Genomic DNA, 18,843 nt, shown 5'->3' on the forward strand with positions numbered 1-18,843 from the left:
GAAGGGCTTTTGCCTGAAACGTCGATTTTGCCTGTCCTTGGATGCTGCCTGAATTGCTGTGCTCTTCCAGCACCACTGATCCAGAATCTGGTTTCCAGCATCTGCAGTCATTGTTTTTACCTCGCACCTCAAAAGATGCCTGTTCAGCCCGTTGTGCCTGTTTTACCTCTCTGGAAGAGCAATTCACCTAGTAGTCCCACATCCCTGCATTTTTCTGAAGTTTACTTCAAGTAACAGCAAATCCAATTTTATTTTTAATGACTTGACTCTACCACTCTCTCAGATAGCACTTCTGCCAATCCCTTATATCATAGAATCCCCACAGTGTAGAAGGATGCCATTCAGCCTATCGAGTCCGCATTGACCCTCCAACTAGCATCCACCCCAAATCCCCACTCCCTTCCCTAACCCTGTAACCCTGCATTTCCCATGGCTAGTTCACCTAACCTGCACATCTTTGGGCTGTGGGAGGAAACCCACACAAACATGAGGAGGAAATCCACACAGACAGTCACCCACAGTTGGAATTGAACCCAAGCTCCTTGGAGCTGTGAGGTAGCAGTGCTAACCACTAAGACACCATGTCCTTTGGTTCTCCAGCCTCCAGTCAATGAACATAGTTTCTCCCGATCTACTCTACCCAGACCCCTCATGATTTTCAGCATCTTGATCAAATCTGCTCTTCAACCTTCTCCAATCCCTGACTTCTCTTTGTAACTGAAGGTCCACATATCTGGAACCATTCTCATGAATCTTTTCTGTGCCCTCTCTGATACCTTCATACCTTTCCATCCTTTGTGTTGCCTGAAATTGGATACAAGACTCAAATTGAGGCTGAAGCATTGTTTTAAAAATGTTTATCATAACTGTTTTACTGGTGCCCCTCTTTATAAAGCCCAGGATCCCAAATGCTTTATTACCCATGGTTTTCAACCTGCTTTCTCATGTCACACTGAATGAGCGCAGAGGGGAATGAACTGGAGAAAGTTTGCAAGAAAATACGTAAATTTAATCAATGCAGAATAAATGTTGTAGTGCAATGAGATATGTCATCCAATAATTCTTCCTGCGTTAATTACAGAGGAGGATCTGAGAGCATTCTACTAATATCTTTCACCATATCCTTGCAGATGCCGATTAAGTGGATGGCTTTGGAGTGTATTCACTACCGGAAGTTTACCCATCAAAGTGACGTGTGGAGCTATGGTAGGTCCTTGACTGTGAACACTATGTGTGGGTGCAGCAGGAGTTTGTGGCGTGTTGGCTGGTGGACAGCTGCCTTTCCAATTCTCAGATTTCCCTTGCTCTTTCTGAATCCGGCTTTTTGGGCTCAGACATTCAGTGAGGTACCAATGAATTTTGCTTTGGATTTCCTGCAGGTGTCACTATTTGGGAGTTGATGACTTTTGGCGGGAAGCCGTACGATGGGATTCCAGCCCGTGAAATACCAGACATCTTGGAAAAAGGCGAGCGCCTTCCACAGCCTCCGATCTGTACCATCGATGTCTACATGGTGATGGTGAAATGTAAGGGAACCTCATAACTCTGTCAGCATTTAAGAGTAGCTGTTTAAACAATACTAGGGCGCATGTCTGGCTGGAGTTGAATAGTGTACATCGCATGAGTAAAGAGATCACACGCTCAACTGCAGGCAGACGTGATTGAACTAACCTCATTTACACCTCCCAAACAGAGAGGGCAGCGTTGAGGACAATCAAACAAAATACTCAGATCCTACAACAACTCACTGGAGGATGACAAAGACTTAAATTGAAGTGCCAAGTCTCCCAAAGAGTCAAGGGTGCTTTTTGCTCCCGGATTGAAAGCAGGTGATAGCTAATTCTCAACATTTACTCCTTCAATTTTGAGGTTCAGATATATATTAAAACCTGGTTCATAGCACCAGGTTTCCCTTTCTCCTTCTCCCATTCCAGAACCTCAAAATAATCCTCATCTCCACACCCTTTACCTCCAAAGTGTGCGTATATCTCAAATGCAACTCTCCAAATGGTCTCTTTGCTGCTGCTTCCCATTGAGAAGGGCATTGTTCACTGTTCAACCCCCTCACTTATAAAATTCTCTTCCAAAGCCTTCTCTGTCTCCTTCAAAAATATTACTGTTAGTAGTTAGTAGTTTGTGGGCGGCACGGTGGCACAGTGGTTAGCACTGTTGCCTCACAGCGCCTGTAGACCCGGGTTCAATTCCCGCCTCAGGCGACTGACTGTGTGGAGTTTGCACGTTCTCCCCGTGTCTGCGTGGGTTTCCTCCGGGTGCTCCGGTTTCCTCCCACAGTCCAAAAAGATGTGCAGGGTCAGGTGAATTGGCCATGCTAAATTGCCCGTAGTGTTAGGTAAGGGGTAAATGTAGGGGTATGGGTGGGTTTCGCTTCGGCGGGTCGGTGTGGACTTGTTGGGCCGAAGGGCCTGTTTCTACACTGTAATGTAATCTAAAATGTAATCTAAAATCTAGTCATTCCTGGTCCCCTCCTGAAAACCCCTTCACCCGCCACTACGTATTGCACTGTTCCCCTAACTCGTTTGTGGAAGTATCTAAAATATTCAGTAGCATGAAAACTCACTGAGCATGCAATTTTCCCTGGGTTCATTGACAGAATTGTGTGCATGTTGATGTCACTGATCATGTCTCCTTTAAATGCAGAATGATCAAGAAGGAAAACAGTGTTAATTCCATTTGCAGCACACTCTGAAGCATTTCCTAGAAACCTAAACAAAGGGTCTGTTTCTGTGCTATATGGGCATGAGTCTGACATCCACTTTCCAGCATTGGGCATTGCTTACCCAGTGGCAGTAGGGATTTTCATTCAAAAGGAGGCCATTGGACCATCTTGTCTGTGCCAGCTCTTTGGGAGAACTATCTCAGCAGTCCCACTCACCTGCTCTGTCCCCTGTAATTTTTTTTCCCCCTTTCAAAGTATTTATCCAATGACCTTTAAAAGTTACAACTCAGCCTCCTCCACCAGCTATTCCAGATCAAAAATCCTTATTTCGCTTCAAGATGTCTTGCCAATTACCTTGAATCGTTATCCTGCTGCTATTGAATCTGTTGCCAGTGGAAACACAGTCCTGCCACATAATACCCCAGTTCTCAAAAGGGGTTTGAAGCTATATGAAACGCCATTACTGACATGGTGGTTGAGTATTGGTGGGATGGCTTGTATTAATACCATACACTGGGTGAAGCAAACAGGCAATCAGTTATTCACTCAACATTGGTTATGTGAAGCCTGTTAACTGATGCTGCTAGTGTTCAGCAAATAAATCCTTTGCTGTACATAACAATCTCAGCAATAGAGCTTCAATGAGCCACTTTATTCTCAGAAGCTGCTGCTCTTTATTCTGCTGAATTCCAATTTTATTGAAGTTCATCATAGTCTTTGCCATTTCCTTTTAATATTCAGCCTTTACTTTCCTTGAAATGAAGAATCCATTTTAATACATTTTTGCATCAGTATGGCATAGTTTGACACTCCATATGCATGTCAGTGTTCAGGCAAAATATATTATAATTTAAATTATATCTTTTATAATTGAAAGCTCCATTGTGCCCTGCAGTCTTTGCAAAATTATTTATTTTCACCATCTAGTGAAGGAGCTGCCTGCTTGACTAATGTTCTGTTTTTGCCATGCTAATACAAAGATATGCTGATTTCTTTTCAGAAGATGATGAGAAAAAGATAGTAGAATCTATAACTGGGGATCTTGGCCATAGCTTTTACTTGATTGAAAACTGACCAGAGCTTGTGGATACGCAGGCTTCTGACAATATGGGTCACAAAGCCATGTGTCATGTCCTGAACTGTACCCGACTGTCAAATAGTGTTATAAACGTGGTACAGACAATTTCAATCTTTAATATTATTCAGATTTTGTTGTGAGCCGGAAGGAATCGATGTCAGTTCTTACCGTGACTAAACCATGGGTCTGAGCTTCTCAAACTTCGTTCCCTGTCCCACGGGTTTTCCAACCCTCCCCTGAGCTCACCCCATCTCCCCTCTAGTTTCCAGAACGTAAGAAATGGGAACAGGTTGTTTACTTTTCGGAGGGTAGGTGTGGACTTGTTGGACCAAAGGGACTGTTTCCACATGTAGGGTTCTATGATAATCTATGATAATTCTTTAAGAGTACTCCATAAAAATAATGGTTAATCTTCTACATATGCCACACCTTTCCAAACTACCCTGTATCCTTTGATTCCCTTATAGTTTTGGATACTATCAAACTATATCTTGGATATCCTCAAGGTGTGAGCAGCCAAAGTTCTGTATGATAGAGAATTGCAAAGATTGGGATAAAGAAATTTCTCCTTGCTTCAGTCGTAAATGGCCTGCCTCTCATTTTGAGACTGTGACCCTGTGTCTTAGATTCCCCAGTCAGCGGAAACATTTTCTCAGCACTAACCCTGTCAAGCCTTCGACAATTTTATATGTTTCAATTATATCCCCTTGCAGTGTTCTAGCCCTCAGGGAATATAGGCCTAGCCTACACAGTCTCTCCTCACAGGGCATCCTGCTCATCCTAGGAATCAGTCTAGTGAACCTTCAGTGCAATCCCCCTAGGGCACATATGACCTTCCTTAGGTAAGGTAGTATTCTAGGTTTTGTGTCGTCATAACTATACATCCCCATCCCTTTGTAATAAAGGCCTCCATCCCATTTATTTTCCTTGCTGTACTTGCATGTTACATTACTACACAAGGACATCCATGTGGTTCTTAGTCTCTCACAATTTAAAACATATTCTGCTTTTCTGTTCTTTTCTGCCAAAGTACATAATTTCATTCATCTCCATCTATTCAATCTTCCATGCTTTTAGCCAGCCAGTTAACCTGTCCATATGATTTTGTATCGTCCCTGCAACCTGGTTACATTACACACAGCACCTCGTCGAAGTTATTCACATAGATTGAAAATAGATCAGGCCCAATCACCGTTTCATGCTGTGCTCAATCAGTTGGAGCTTGTTAACTTTGTCAGCTCTGGAGGAGTGCACGAGGGTATCGTAGAGGAGAGGGTTAGATGTTTTGGGGTTGCTGGATGTGGTGGAAATGGCAGAGGCAGTAGATACTGGTGGGGTGGAAAGTGAAGACAAAGGAATCCCATCATTGTTCGGGCAAGGAAAGGAAGGAGTGAGGACAGGCATGGCTGAGGATCCTGGAGTGGAGGTAATCCTCACTGAGGGACGAGAAAGTCATATTGGAGGCATCCCTGTGAAAGGTTGCACCATCAGAACAAAGGTGACAGAGACGGAGAAGTTGGAATAATAGAACAGAATCTTTGTGAGGGAACGTAGTCACAGAGACCATGGTTCAAATCCCGCCTCAGGTGACTGACTGTGTGGAGTTTGTACGTTCTCCTCGTGTCTGTGTGGGTTTCCTCCGGGTGCTCCGGTTTCCTCCCATAGTCCAAAGATGTGCAGGTTAGGTGAATTGGCCATGGTAAATTGCCCGTAGAGTTAGGTAAAGGGTAAATGTAGGGGTCTGGGTGAGTTGCGCTTCGGCGGGTCGGTGTGGACTTGTTGGGCCGAAGGGCCTGTTTCCACATTGTAATGTAATCTAATCTAAAGTAACTATGGGAGCCGGTGTGCTTGCAATGCATATTGGTGGACAGCCTATCCCAAGAATAGAAGCAGTGAAGTCAAGGAAGGGAAAGGTCAGAGATTGACCGGATTAAAATCAGAGAAAGATGGCAGCTGGAAACAAAACCAGTGAAATGTTTTGATTTCATATGAGAGCAGGAAGCAGCATCAATGATATAATTGATGTGCCTGAAAGGAATTGTGGGTAGGGGCCCGAGTAGGATTGGAACAAGGAATGTTCCACATACCTGACAAAGGGACGGGCATAATGGGGAGCCATATGGATACCCGTGGCTTTACCTTTGACCTTGCCAATGTGAGACGGGTTAAGGGAAAAGTTGTTCAAAGTGGGAACAAGCAGAGCCATGCGAAGGAGGACAGTGGATGGTGGGTTTCTTTTCATAGATCTTTCAGATCATCCTGATGGGGGATGGATGTGTAGAGGGATTACAGATCCATGGTGAACAGGAAGGTAGCTGGTGCCAGAGAAATTGAAATTCAAGAACTGATATAAAGCATCAGAAGAATCAAAGAGACTGAACAAGGGGAAAGAAAGAGTCAAGGTAGGAAGAAATAAGTTAATTGGTTGTAGAACCAGCTGAAATTATGAATCTGCCAAGGCAGTCCAGTTTGTGGATTGTGGGAATGAGTTGGAAGCAGGCTGTGTATGGTTGGGGCACTTTGAGGTAGAGAACTGTGAAGGGAAGAGACGAAATCAGTGACAACCCTAGAACCCACAGCGTCAGTGAATCTGTGTTGATTGTCCAGCCATGTTTTGATTTTCTCAGAGATTCTGGCATTTTCCCTCCTGTTGATGTCAGGTGAACTACCCTAAAGTTCCCATCAGTTCTTGCACCCTCCTTTCATGATTAGCAGGGTTTTATTTATTATTTTCTAACCCATGTAAGATGTTCCAGAAACTAAGGAATTCTAACACCAATTCTAATGCATCCACTATCTTTCGAGCCGCCTACATTAGGATGTAGGCCTCAGGCCTAGGCAGTTTGATGGCTTTGAGTGCCAGTAATTTCTCCAGTTATTTATTCAGTAAAACCCTTTTCCTTCAGTTCCTCATTCCCCTTAGACCCTTAATTCATCATTCATTTCAGGGTTTTTTTTTGTCTTTCACTGTGAAGACTGTTTAAAAGTATGATTAATGGGTATCATTTCCTTAATCCCTTTTAAGATTTTTCTTATTTCTGCCTCCCAGACACCACACTAAGCTCTTTTTTGCATACCCACAGAAGCTTTTAGAACATAGAATCTTCTACAATCTGTTATTATGTTCCCGACTGGTGTACATTGGTCACAGAGTCATGGAGTCACATAGCAGAAAACAGACTCTTCGGTCCAACCAGTCCATGCCGAACATAATCCCAAACTAAACTAGTCCCACCTGCCAGCACCTGGCCCATATCCCTCCAAACCCTTCCTATTCATATATCCATCCAGATGCCTTTTAAATGTTGCAATTGTACTATCCTCCACCACTTCCTGTGGCAGCTCATTTCATACACACACCACCCTCTGCGTGAAAAAGTTGCCCCTTAGGCCCCTTTTATATCTTTCCCCTCTCCCCCTAAACCTATGCCTTCTGGGTTCTGGGCTCCCCACCCCAGGGAAGAGACTTTGTCTATTTATCCTATCCATGCCCCTCATGATTTTGTAAACCTTTATCTGTGTAAAAAATTTGCCTCTTATGTCTTTTTTTAAATCTCTCACCTCTCACCTTAAAAATGTACCGCCTAATCTTGAAAGACCATCAACTCTATCTGTATCTCTCATTATTTTATTGACTTCTATCAGTTCACTGCTCAACCTCCTACGCTCCAGTGAAAAAAAATCCCAGCCTATCCAGCCTTTCTTTATAACTTAAACCTTCCATACCCAGTAACATCTTGGTAAATCTCTCCTGAACCCTCTCCAGCTTGATAATAACCTTTATATAACTGGGCGTTCAGAACTGGACATAGTATCCCAGAAGAGGCCTGTGCAACCTCAACATAACGTCCCAATTCCTATGCTCAAAGAAATTAGCAATGAAGGCAAGCATGCCAAATGCCTTTTTAACCATCCTGTCTATGTGTGACACAAACTTTAAAGAATTATGTAGCTGCATCCTTGTTCTCTCTGTTCTTTCTTTTACTTTATTGATTCTCAGTTATCCCTTGATGAATGCCAAAACTCTCAGGTTTAAGTTTAAGGCTCTTCCTTGAAGATAACATGATCTTTAACTTCTCTTTTAGCCTGAGTTAGTCTACTTCTCCTGTGCAAATTTTATTCCTTAAGTAATGTATAGTAGTTTTGTATTATGAATTAATACCTTATGTGTTTTGCCCATTACCGTAGCTTTTAATATAGTTTCCTGGTTTACCTTGGCCAAGTAACTCCTTACACCAAAGTACATGTCTTTCTTTAGACCTAAGATCCTCATGTCGGTGCGAATTGAATCAATCTCGAATGCAATATAACATTTTACTATGTTATGATCACTCTTCCCCAGAGGCTTCACTGCAAGGTTATTAATTGATTCTTTTTTGTTATACATTACTAAATCTATAACATCCTTGACACATTGAACTACAAAACTATCTTAATGCATTCAATGAGCTTGTTCTCCACTCTATTACTGCAAATTTGAATTGTGCAATCTAAATAACAATAAGTGTCTGTCATGTTTATCATTACATACACTTTTAATTTATAGATTTATACTCTGTCTAAAACTACATCTGCAGATAGGGGTTTATCAATTGCTCACATCAATTGTTTATGCCTTCGCTGTTTCACAGCTTCATCCAAATTGATTCCACAGATAAATTTTCTAAGATAAGGTCCCTTCTGTCTGTTACCTTTATCCCACGATTTACTTTTGGGGTAACCCCCCCCCCCCTTTAACCAACTCTTCTACAAGTCAAGTATCCCATAATACAGAGGAACCTTGATTATCCTGCATTCGATTATCCGAACTTCAGATTATTCAATCAAGATGGCAAGGTCCTGGTGCTTGGCTAAAGTGTGTTATCCGGCATTCGAATTTTTTCCAACCAAAATACTCTCCCCCCACCCCCGGTGTCATTCGGATAATCGAGGTTCCTCTGTATTTAATTCCTATTAAATTAATAGGGGCTATTAATTTATTTAGTAAGTGAAAATACTTCATGCTTTCAAATGCAGTACCTATAGCTTTGACTACTCTTGTTTTCCTCATGTCATTCTTGCCATTAATGCCCTGTTATCTTCATTAAGTTTTCGGTCCCTGACTCATCCACTTTGCTTATCCTTATGCAAATTGCTGCTCACGCTACATCCTTGACAGCCTGTGAGAGTCTGTTTGCCAGTGTGGCAGAGAGGTGTGGTTGCAATAGTTACCGGAAACCTTGTGCTGAGGCCATCACAGATTCTTCCTATCCTTCTCTGGTGTACCCTCTCCTTCATCCTGCTCAACCTGAAATCTGACAGCCCCCAGCCATCCCTTCGTTGTAAAATTGAGGGAGTCAAGTCTATCCCCGCGTTGGTACTGCTGATGTAACACCTTTAAAGCTGACTTCACTTGAAATATATGTTTCATTTTTGAAGCACAGGGAGAACAACAGTTTGCATTTCCAAAGTACCTTAAACATCGTGAAGAAGTCAGGGCTAGAGATGCAAGGAGGGTAAGGGAGGGAATTCCGGAAACCAGGACTGAGGGAGCTGAAGGCACGATGGAGTGAGGAACTGAAAATTTAAAGCTGATTTTCAAACTGCAAAGAAAACATTACCTGGCATAAGATATAGGAGCAGAATTCGGCCATTGAGTCCATTCCACCATTCGATCATGGCTAATGTGCTGTTCACCGCCAATTTCATGCCATGGCTGAATGTTTGCTGTAGGAGTGTGACATTTTATTTTTACATCTTGTCTTGGTCCTGATGTGTGTGCTTGTATGTTTTGAGTTTATTCCCGTATGTTCTTTAAACTCGTCATGGATGACCATGTGGTGTCCTCATTGCCCTGTAAGTTGCTGTTCTCCTTTCACCCAGGCTGGATGATTGATGCCGACAGCAGACCCAAGTTCAAAGAATTGGCAGCGGAATTCTCTCGGATGGCTCGAGATCCACAGAGGTACTTGGTAATTCAGGTCAGTTTAATTTGATTTCAGCTCCTCTGTTGGAATTACTGTATGATTAAAAACTGGGGAAAAAAAACCCCAAAATTCCTCCAGCTTATTGCTGTTAAACATCAGTCTGGTGATCAGCACTGGAACGTGCTCTGTTCCTCTGCTCTATTTATAGAGCTGGCACTGTCAGATTGGAATCATCAGGCAGTTCACCAGGGCCCAGAGTGATGCTGGACCACTTTCAGCCCAGCTGCCTGCCTTTCCCTCTCAAATGACTCTCAGCAACTGGTGGAGACCATTCAGCCCCTCAACCGTGTCAGCCGCATTCATGACGGATCTATATCCAAACAGCAATTACCTAGCTTTAATCACTGTCACTTAACAAATGTGCTGCATTAAAATCTGCCCCTAATACCCTTACTGCATTAACATTTATCCCTTATAACCCTACTATATTAAAACATATGCCTTATAACCTTACACATTAATATTTTGTCCCTAATACTCCTACTGTGTCAAAATCTGTCCCTAATACTCTTTCTGCATTAAAATATGCCTCTAATCCCTTACTTCATTAACATCTATCCCTCATACCCTTAATGCGTTAAAATCTGTCCCTAATAAATTTACTGCATAACATCTTTTCCCGTTAACCTTGCAGCATTAAAATAGCCTATAACACCTATACCACATTAAAATTTTCTCTAATACCCTTAGTGCACTGAAATCTGTCCCTAATGCCATTACTGCTTTAACATTTGTCCCTAATACCCTTACCATATTAAAACCTGCCCTTCATCCCTTACTGCATCAAAATCTGCCATAATACTTCCATTGCAATAGCATTTCTCCCTAATATGCTCACCTCATTAAAGTCTGTCCCTAATAACCACACTGTGGGAGGGCGGTCAGTCGCTGGTGTGCGTCCGCACCCAGGTCGCGACGTTCCGCCTTCAGACCTTGCGAAAATAAGCACTACCGCACTTAGGTGGTAGTGTGGGGGTTAAAGGGGAAAAAGAAAGAAAAAAAAGAAAAAAAATAAATAAATAAACAGGAGATCACCCGGGTGTTAAAAAAGAAAAAAGAAAAAAAAAAGGAAAAAAAAAATAACCACACTGTGTTAACATCTGGGTGGCATGGTGGCCCAGTGGTTAGCACTGCTGCCTCACAGCGCCAGAGACCCGGGTTCAATTCCCGCCTCAGGCGACTGACTGTGTGGAGTTTGCACGTTCTCCCCGTGTCTGCGTGGGTTTCCTCCGGTGCTCCGGTTTACTCCCACAGTCCAAAGATGTGCATACTAAATTGCCCATAGTGTTAGGTAAGGGGTAAATGTAGGGGTATGGGTGGGTTGCGCTTCGGCGGGTCGGTGTGGACTTGTTGGGCCGAAGGGCCTGTTTCCACACTGTAATCTAATGTAATGTAATGTAATCTGCCCCTAATTTCCTGACTGCATTAAAGTCAATAATAAAAACCCTTACTGCATTAAAATCTATCCCTAAAATCATTACTGCATTAAAATTGGTCACTAATGCCTTACTGCATTAGAATCTGTCCCTAATACCCTATTGCATTAACACCTGTCCTTAATACTGTTACTGCATTAAAATCTATTCATAATAACCTTACTACAATAAATTGTGTCCCTAATAACCTTAACACATTAATAGCTTGTCCTTCATACCCCAGTGCATTAACATCTGCTCTTAATACTCATAGTGCAGTAGCACCTATCCCTATTCTGCTTACTACATTGAAATCTGTCCCTAACACCCTTAATGCATTGAAATCTGTCCCTAATACCCTTATTGCATTAAAATCTGTCCTTAATATCCTTATTGCATTGAAATCTGTCCCTAATAACTTTACCAATTTAATAAGTCACAGTACCCTTATTGTACTAAAGTCTACTCCTTACCAAATTAATATCTTGTCCATAATACTCTTACTGCATTAAAAATTTGCTCCCAACCCCCTAATGCATTACAACTGTCCCAATACCCTTACTACATTAAAATCTATCCCTAATACCCTTACTGAATTGAAATCAGTTCTAGAAACCTTACAGCATTAACACCTGTCCCTAATATCTTTCCCACATTGAAATCTGTCCCTTAAAGCCTTAGTACATTAAAATCTGTCCCTAATACCGTTAGTGCATTAAGATCTGCTCCTAACTCCCAAATGTTGCATGGACAACAGTACTTTGCAGGTGTGTTACATCTTTAGCAGCTCATTCGAACAGGAAAGACCATGGTTCTAATTGTACATTTGTGTCATATGGAATAAAGATGTGCATTTATAAAGTGCCTTTATCATTGTAAATTGTTACATGTTGTCATTGTAGGATGGGATTTCAGATCCACTCCTTCAATGTCACCAACAATGACTCAAGAGCACCCCCTAGTGACACAATAAGTAATTGCAGGTGTTGAGCTGAATAGTGCAGATCAGGTGGGCCTCCAGGACAATCTCAACTCAGAACGATTGGTAGCCGGCACTAAGTTAGAGGCTAGGTGGAGGAAAGTCAACCTTGAGTGGGCTGGGTGAAATCCTCTGCCTGACCACTAGTTTATTGAGTGGATGTTTCACAAGGACAGGACCGGGCTTATCTTAGGAGGTGTGGACTCTGTGGGAATCCCATTGGCATCTCTTACCCATGAAGTGCCCAGAAAGGGGTTGCTGGTCAACATGTTTGCAACATATGCTGCGCTGCGATTGCAATGTGTTTGCGTTAGGAAAAACGGCAAAAGGATCGATCAGAAGATTACTCGTGTCAGCCAGTGAAAAAATTAGATTGTAGTGTTTCTGCTTTGTTGCTCCTCCCCCAGATATGCTTCATTAATTAAGGGATTAAGTCTGAAAGTGCAACATGCTAATGAGGTCTAGTATCCATCACCACAGGAAGTGATGTAATGTCACATGATTTTGGTCTTTGCAGCCTCATGGCAAGATGAAGCCAGGGTAAGGCAGTTTCTCGGTGAAGAATTCTTAGCTCAACAGACACTGAATACTTTGCAGCTGCACAACGTGACCGAGAATATTATTTGCTTGTTTCAAGAAAGGTTTTTTTTCTCTGAAGCTTCCACTCAAAGTCACTTAGCAGGTTGTCAACTGCAAACTCTCTAATTTTTTCTTTAAAAAAAATCCTTGATGCATTAGTAGCTAGGAGCAGTTTTATCCAGACAGCTGTGCGTTTACCAAAGGAATAAGCATTTTTAATCACCCTGTCAATCTGCCACCTGTGAATAACCCGATTTTTAAATGACTAAAAATGACATGTGAAAAGCAAACAGCCATTTGCTATTGGAGTGCGAGAAAAATGATGTTGAAAAACTTTTAATGTGTGCCTATTCATGCATCCAAAAGATCCTGTTTAACTTTTAGGCCTGCAGGAAGTCCTGTAACCAAATGCAGATTAATTACTATGGTTGCTGCTGTGGTGTTCCTGGACACAAGTAGCTACTACACTTGGTAATATAACATCACCATCGGCACCTCAAAATGGTCCATTTTATGTCGAGTGACGTGAGAAATGCTCAGATGCTGTAAATTCAAATTCTTTCAACCCATAAAATGACCCTTAATAATCACCCTTAAGTTGTCCTTTGAATTCCAAGCTCAAAATGCCAACACGTCCAAAACCAGCGTGAATCTAACATAAGCGAATCTGAAGGCTGTTGAGTCTGACTGACTGCTTGCATACATCTATTTTATTTGGAGAAGTCATCTGAAGTAATAATATTCAGGAATGCAATCACTACTTCTTGGGTTAAATGGGTTAATTGGTGAACTGTGTGTCTAATAGGAGTTTGTTGCAGATAACCCATGAGTTTCTGACATATATCCGATACAAGCTAGGATCTTTGCAGCATTTGAACTTCCAGTTTTCATATTTATCATTCAGATTGTACAGTATCTTTTATGTAGCTTCCTTAACTCTTCCCCAATACCCTTGAGTCAATACCAGTGCAGCAGTCTGATTTTGATTTCAGTTTTATGACTGACAATTTGTTGGGTTGAGCAGCCAACCAATTGATGCAGTCTGTCATGTGTTTCTAACCTGGCTGTGAACAGAAGTCCTGGTCTCGAGAGAGGCCTACGCAGGACATCTTTGAAAGCAGGGAGCTCATCTGTGCAAGGGCCAAGACTGGTATAACTTTGTGCAGCTTTTTAAAATAAGAAACACTCTTATTACAGGGAGATGACCATATGAAGCTGCCCAGCCCGAACGATAGCAAATTCTTCCAGAGCCTGCTGGATGAAGAGGAGCTTGAAGACATGATGGATGCGGAGGAATACCTGGTGCCACAGGCCTTCAACATCCCACCACCAGTCTATAGCTCAAGACCGAGGATTGATTCCAACAGGGTGAGTGAAACAAGCCCTAGATCGATTCGCAAAAATCAAGGACGGCATTGCATCAATATCAAGTAGAAACAACGTTGACAGGTATTCATACTGGGCTTGCAGTTGTCAGTGTGGAGTAAACAATACAGCACAATCAGATCAATGGTCAATGGAGTCTGAGTCACGTGCTCTTTTTTTTAACACGATATTCTGTGTCCCTGGTTCCTGTTTGTGGATCAGTAGTTTGGGACTGTTTGGTTTCAACTCCTCTGGGATTGCAGAGATGGTAGGTTCCGAGGGGCTATGGGTCTCCTTATCAATGGGAGTTGCTGTGCTCCTGTCACTCGGTGTCACTGTGAAGATTCTCCTGAACTTGCAAGAGCTTCTGTACTCTGACAGAGCCTTCTGTACAAGAAAAGAATATACAGTGTTCAAAAAACAATGGTACTTAATTTTGGTTGTTCTCAATTTTCAGTGTGACCCACACAGCTTCTTCAAAGCTTTATTGCCTGATCTGAGCTGCCTGTATTAATGTTTATAATCCAGATTTTATTCCAAATTTGTTCACTACTTCTGTAAAAGATGTCATACTTGATTTGTCAAGCTGCAATTTTTTTTAACTGCCATGAAGTGAAGGGTGGCTAATAGCCAATTACCAATCAGTGATTCATTTTTAACATGATGTTTGGAAAAGGTAGAGCTCATCTCTATTGGAAGAATGGTTACTGGCATTGCCCTCCTTTCATGTGATTGTCAGATGCTGCCATGTTTACTCTGACTGTGGGACCACACCTAAGGGAATCCCCTTTAGCTTTTAGCACTGAGTGCTGTTGGAAAAATGACAGCACGGTACTGACTGTTCCCAGAGGTTTTCGCCAGCAGCTGCGAGTAAAACATCCCAAACTTTATTTGGCAAAGCAGTATCATCTTTGTTTTCTGTCCGCTTCCCTCTAACACCCTTTCCCTTTCTAAGAAACACTTGGTGGGGCATTCAATTTGGGTACTAAGTAGGAATCGGAAGGCCATTTGCCTGTTGTGGCTCCCACTGGATCGTTCAGTGGGAAGTTGGGAAAGATGTAGAATGGGCTCATTTTACAACCCCTGTTAAACATCCAAGTTTTTCCCATTCCCTTTGTAGAGACTAAGAGGGTTTTATTTAAGTTGTCAAAAAACATGTTTAATAATGATTCTGGTGTCAAGTTTTAGTATACCCCCAGGACTAGCCAAAGCTCAGAATGTGGCACGGTGATAGTGTCAGAATAAGATGACAACAATGAGTAAAATTAGCCTTTTCCTGAAACAGAAATCATTACTCTCGGTGTAGATTTCAATTCCCGATTTCACTGTACCTGAGAAATTTGCTACTGTCAATTATCACTGTGCTGTGTACACATTAAAAGGAGAAGAAAGACTTGCATTTATATAGTGCCTTTCATGACCTCAATGCAACTGAAAGTTGTTCTCAGCCAAAGCACTTCAGGCTGGCAGGATGGCATGAGTAGTTTTACACAGGGGCTGCAACACTTCACAATGTTTATATAAAAGACTTGCATGAAGTGATCAAACATTTGAAAGGTACGTTTGTTGATATCAAAAGGATAGGTGGAAAAATGAGTTCTGAAGGCAGATAAGGAGTCTACAGAGAGGTGTAGAGAGGTTAACTGAGTGGGCAAGGATCTAGCAAATGGAGTACAATATGGGAAAGCAGGAAATTGTCCATTTTGGCAGAAAGATTGAAAGAGGCATCTTATCAAGATGGTGAGAAGATGCAGAGTGTTGAAATGCAGAGGGATCTGCGTGTCCTAATTCTGGAGTTACAGAAGGTTAGTCTGCAGGTACAGCAAGTAATCAGGAAAGCTAATAGAATGTTACACTTTTCTGCAAGGGGAATTGAATGCAACAGGGTTATTGGTCAGTTATACGGAGTATTGGTGAGGTGGCATCTGGAGTGCTATGTACAGTACTGGTCACTACTCATGGAAGGATGCTAATGCATTGGAAGTTCAGAAAAGATGTGCAAGACTATTATCCAAAATGAGCAGATTGTCTTTGACGAGTGGCTAGACTGGCTAGGTCTGTATCTTGTGGAGTTTCGAAGAGCTAATTGAAACATATAAGATCCTGAGGCAATTTGACCAGGTGGATGTGGAAAGGATGGTCCCTCTTGTGGGAGAATCTAGAACGAGGGGGCACGGTTTAAAAGCAAACAATTACCCATTTAAGACAGGGATATGCAAACACTTTTTCTCTCAGAGGATTGAGAGTCTCTGGAATTCCCTTCCTCAAAGGCAGTGGCTGCAGAATCTTTAAATATTTTTAAGGTAGAGGTGGGTAGATTCTTGATTACTAAGGGGATGAAAGACTATTGGTGGAAATGCAGAAATGTTGAGTTGAGGTTCCTATCATATTCAGCCATGATTTTATTGAACGGCAGAACAGAAAGCCTGACTAGCCAATTCTTACTCCTTACTTGTATGTTCAACTGTTTAAAGTTGTTTTCAAGTGTACTAGCTATAGTGACATAGGAAACACAACAGCCAATTTGCAAACAGCAAACTCCTACAAATGATCGTATAATGATTAGAACATCTATTTTATGATGTTGATTGAGGGACCGATACTGGCCAGGGGTAAGAGGGACTTCCCTGTTCTTCAAACTTATCTTCTGAAGGCAGCTTGCATTTTGTTTTGAATGCTAGCACCTCCGACAGTGTAGCATTCTCTCAGAACTGCACTGCAGCGTCAGCCTAAACTTTGTGTTCCATGACCTTCTAACCCAGAGGCAAGGGCGCTGCCGACTCAGCTGTCACAGCCAGGTACGGCAATAAAGAGGCACCGTACTGAAGGAGTTAAACTTGTTCCAGAGGTTCTGTGAGCAAAAGAGGGGTGAATAAAGAAAGCTAGAGATACAAAAGAACTTGAAATTACTATCAGAATGTTTGAGACAGGAGCTGTGGGAAGGCTCCATTATCATTAGCTGTCTATTCAGATAGTGCCAATTCAAGGTGCTGGGACTTTGTGTGCATCTCAGCTTTCGGAGAAAGCATCATTACAGTGTGCAATCCAGTACAACTCCTTCTTCTAATGATGCAGATGAGAACCCAGAGGTTTTAATTCTGTTGAATCTGGGAGACAGACCTGCATCAATAGGCTTGATTGCAATGTCAGTAAGGAAAAAGGAAATGATTTGAGCAGATATACCAGTTAACCCCTTCAGTGACAGACTGTAGGCAATTGATTTCAAATGAATTGCGGTCAGATTTTCCAGTTTTATGTGAAACTCTCCTCCTCCCCACCCCCACCCACCCCACAATACAGAGCACAATATTTACGAAGCACAGTTTTTTGACAGTTGATTCTGAATATTCTTGACAACCGAGGGTCAGTTCCAGCAGTGATGGCCTTTACGCAACATTGCAAGCCACAAATTCTCACACATTACCATATCAAACCGATCAGTTTTCCTTTGTTGATAATAAACATTCCTGAAACGAGAGTCTGCTCTCCAGTATTCAGCTCAAAAGTGATGGGTTGGAGTTTCCATAAGGATTCTCTTGATGCACAAATCATAAGCAAGGCCAGTAGATAACTGGCCTTCATGCCTATAAAACTAGAAAACCTTCAAATCATGGAAATCTTTCACCTTTTACTGAAAATTCACTAAGGGACCAGAAGTTATACTTCATCTTTATGAAGCGTTGGTTAGACCACATCTGGGCTACTGCGAACAGTTCTGAGCACCACATCTTGGGCTGGATTTAATGTTCTTCTACCATCGGGCTTGAACACAAGTGTCGCATTAAATCCAATGGTGCTGCCTACTACCCCCCAGGCCTGACCCCACCATGATGATACGAGGAGCTAGACAGGAGAGATGGGGAGCAGCAGGCAGCCGTGCCTAGTGGACAATTGAGGCCCTTGTGTAGGTAATTAATGTCTTCCTAATAGGCTCAGTTACCTTGACCCCACCCTCCTGCATGATATCTTGAAAAGCCTCTGCTTCTGCTTAGCTCTGTCTTCATCCAAATCCTTATGCAAAGTCAGCTTTTTTTCAGTCATTCTTTCAGTCACCAATCCTCATCTCTCTGGCCATGGCTCGTTGCATGTTTCCTTATTGTATTTCTATTTATCTTCCTCCATCTCCCTGTTTCTTCAGAACTGAAACTATGAATAGTATTGCAATAAATGATTTCTGTATGAATAGATTATACAACAGAGAAATGGGCTATTCAGCCCAAATGGGCTGCACCGGTATTTGTAATCCACTTTTGTCTCCTCCCACTCAGTCTGTCTTACCTCAGTCTTGCAGCGTATCTATCTATTGTATGAAACACATCCAGTTTCCTTTTTTGAAAGCAAATAAGATACTTGCCTCACAGGTTTCTGGGGTTGAGTTTTACATTCCAACTGCTCTCGGAGTAAAGAAATTTCCTCTTAATTTTCTACTAAATGCAGAAGCTCAGACCACAATGCAAGTTTACTTAACGCAGGAATGTCAACTTAATTTTAGTTTGATTTGGTGTGCACAGACTGATGGTATCGAAGTTTGGGTTGTCTAATGAGATGTTTGATTGTTAACTGACTGACAGATTTTGCTATAAGCTTTACCGAAGCAATGTCTGGAGCCTATGAGCAGTCATTTCAACCTTCCAAAACATGTGTCAGTGAAACTATTGATCACCATGTTTCCAGTCAGTTAGGAACACTGGAAAGGTCAATCTCTAAAGCAAAGAAGTATATTTTTTGGCAAAAGAAATTCATTAATAGGAATTCACCATGCGTTACAATTCTGTAGGTTTATG

General features: G+C 42.0%; 1 protein-coding gene across 1 annotated transcript in view; it reads left to right on the top strand.

Annotated features, from left to right (window-relative positions):
- Positions 1-18,843, top strand: part of LOC122551916 (receptor tyrosine-protein kinase erbB-4-like) — a 958,043-nt gene that overhangs the window by 844,084 nt on the left and 95,116 nt on the right. The window contains exons 21-24 of the mRNA XM_043694485.1: positions 1,131-1,206; positions 1,380-1,526; positions 9,618-9,715; positions 13,892-14,062. Coding sequence (XP_043550420.1) covers positions 1,131-1,206; positions 1,380-1,526; positions 9,618-9,715; positions 13,892-14,062 — 492 coding nt within the window. The remainder of the gene's footprint in view (positions 1-1,130; positions 1,207-1,379; positions 1,527-9,617; positions 9,716-13,891; positions 14,063-18,843) is intronic.

This window comes from Chiloscyllium plagiosum, chromosome 7, assembly GCF_004010195.1.
Source record: "Chiloscyllium plagiosum isolate BGI_BamShark_2017 chromosome 7, ASM401019v2, whole genome shotgun sequence".
Lineage (NCBI taxonomy): Eukaryota > Metazoa > Chordata > Chondrichthyes > Orectolobiformes > Hemiscylliidae > Chiloscyllium > Chiloscyllium plagiosum.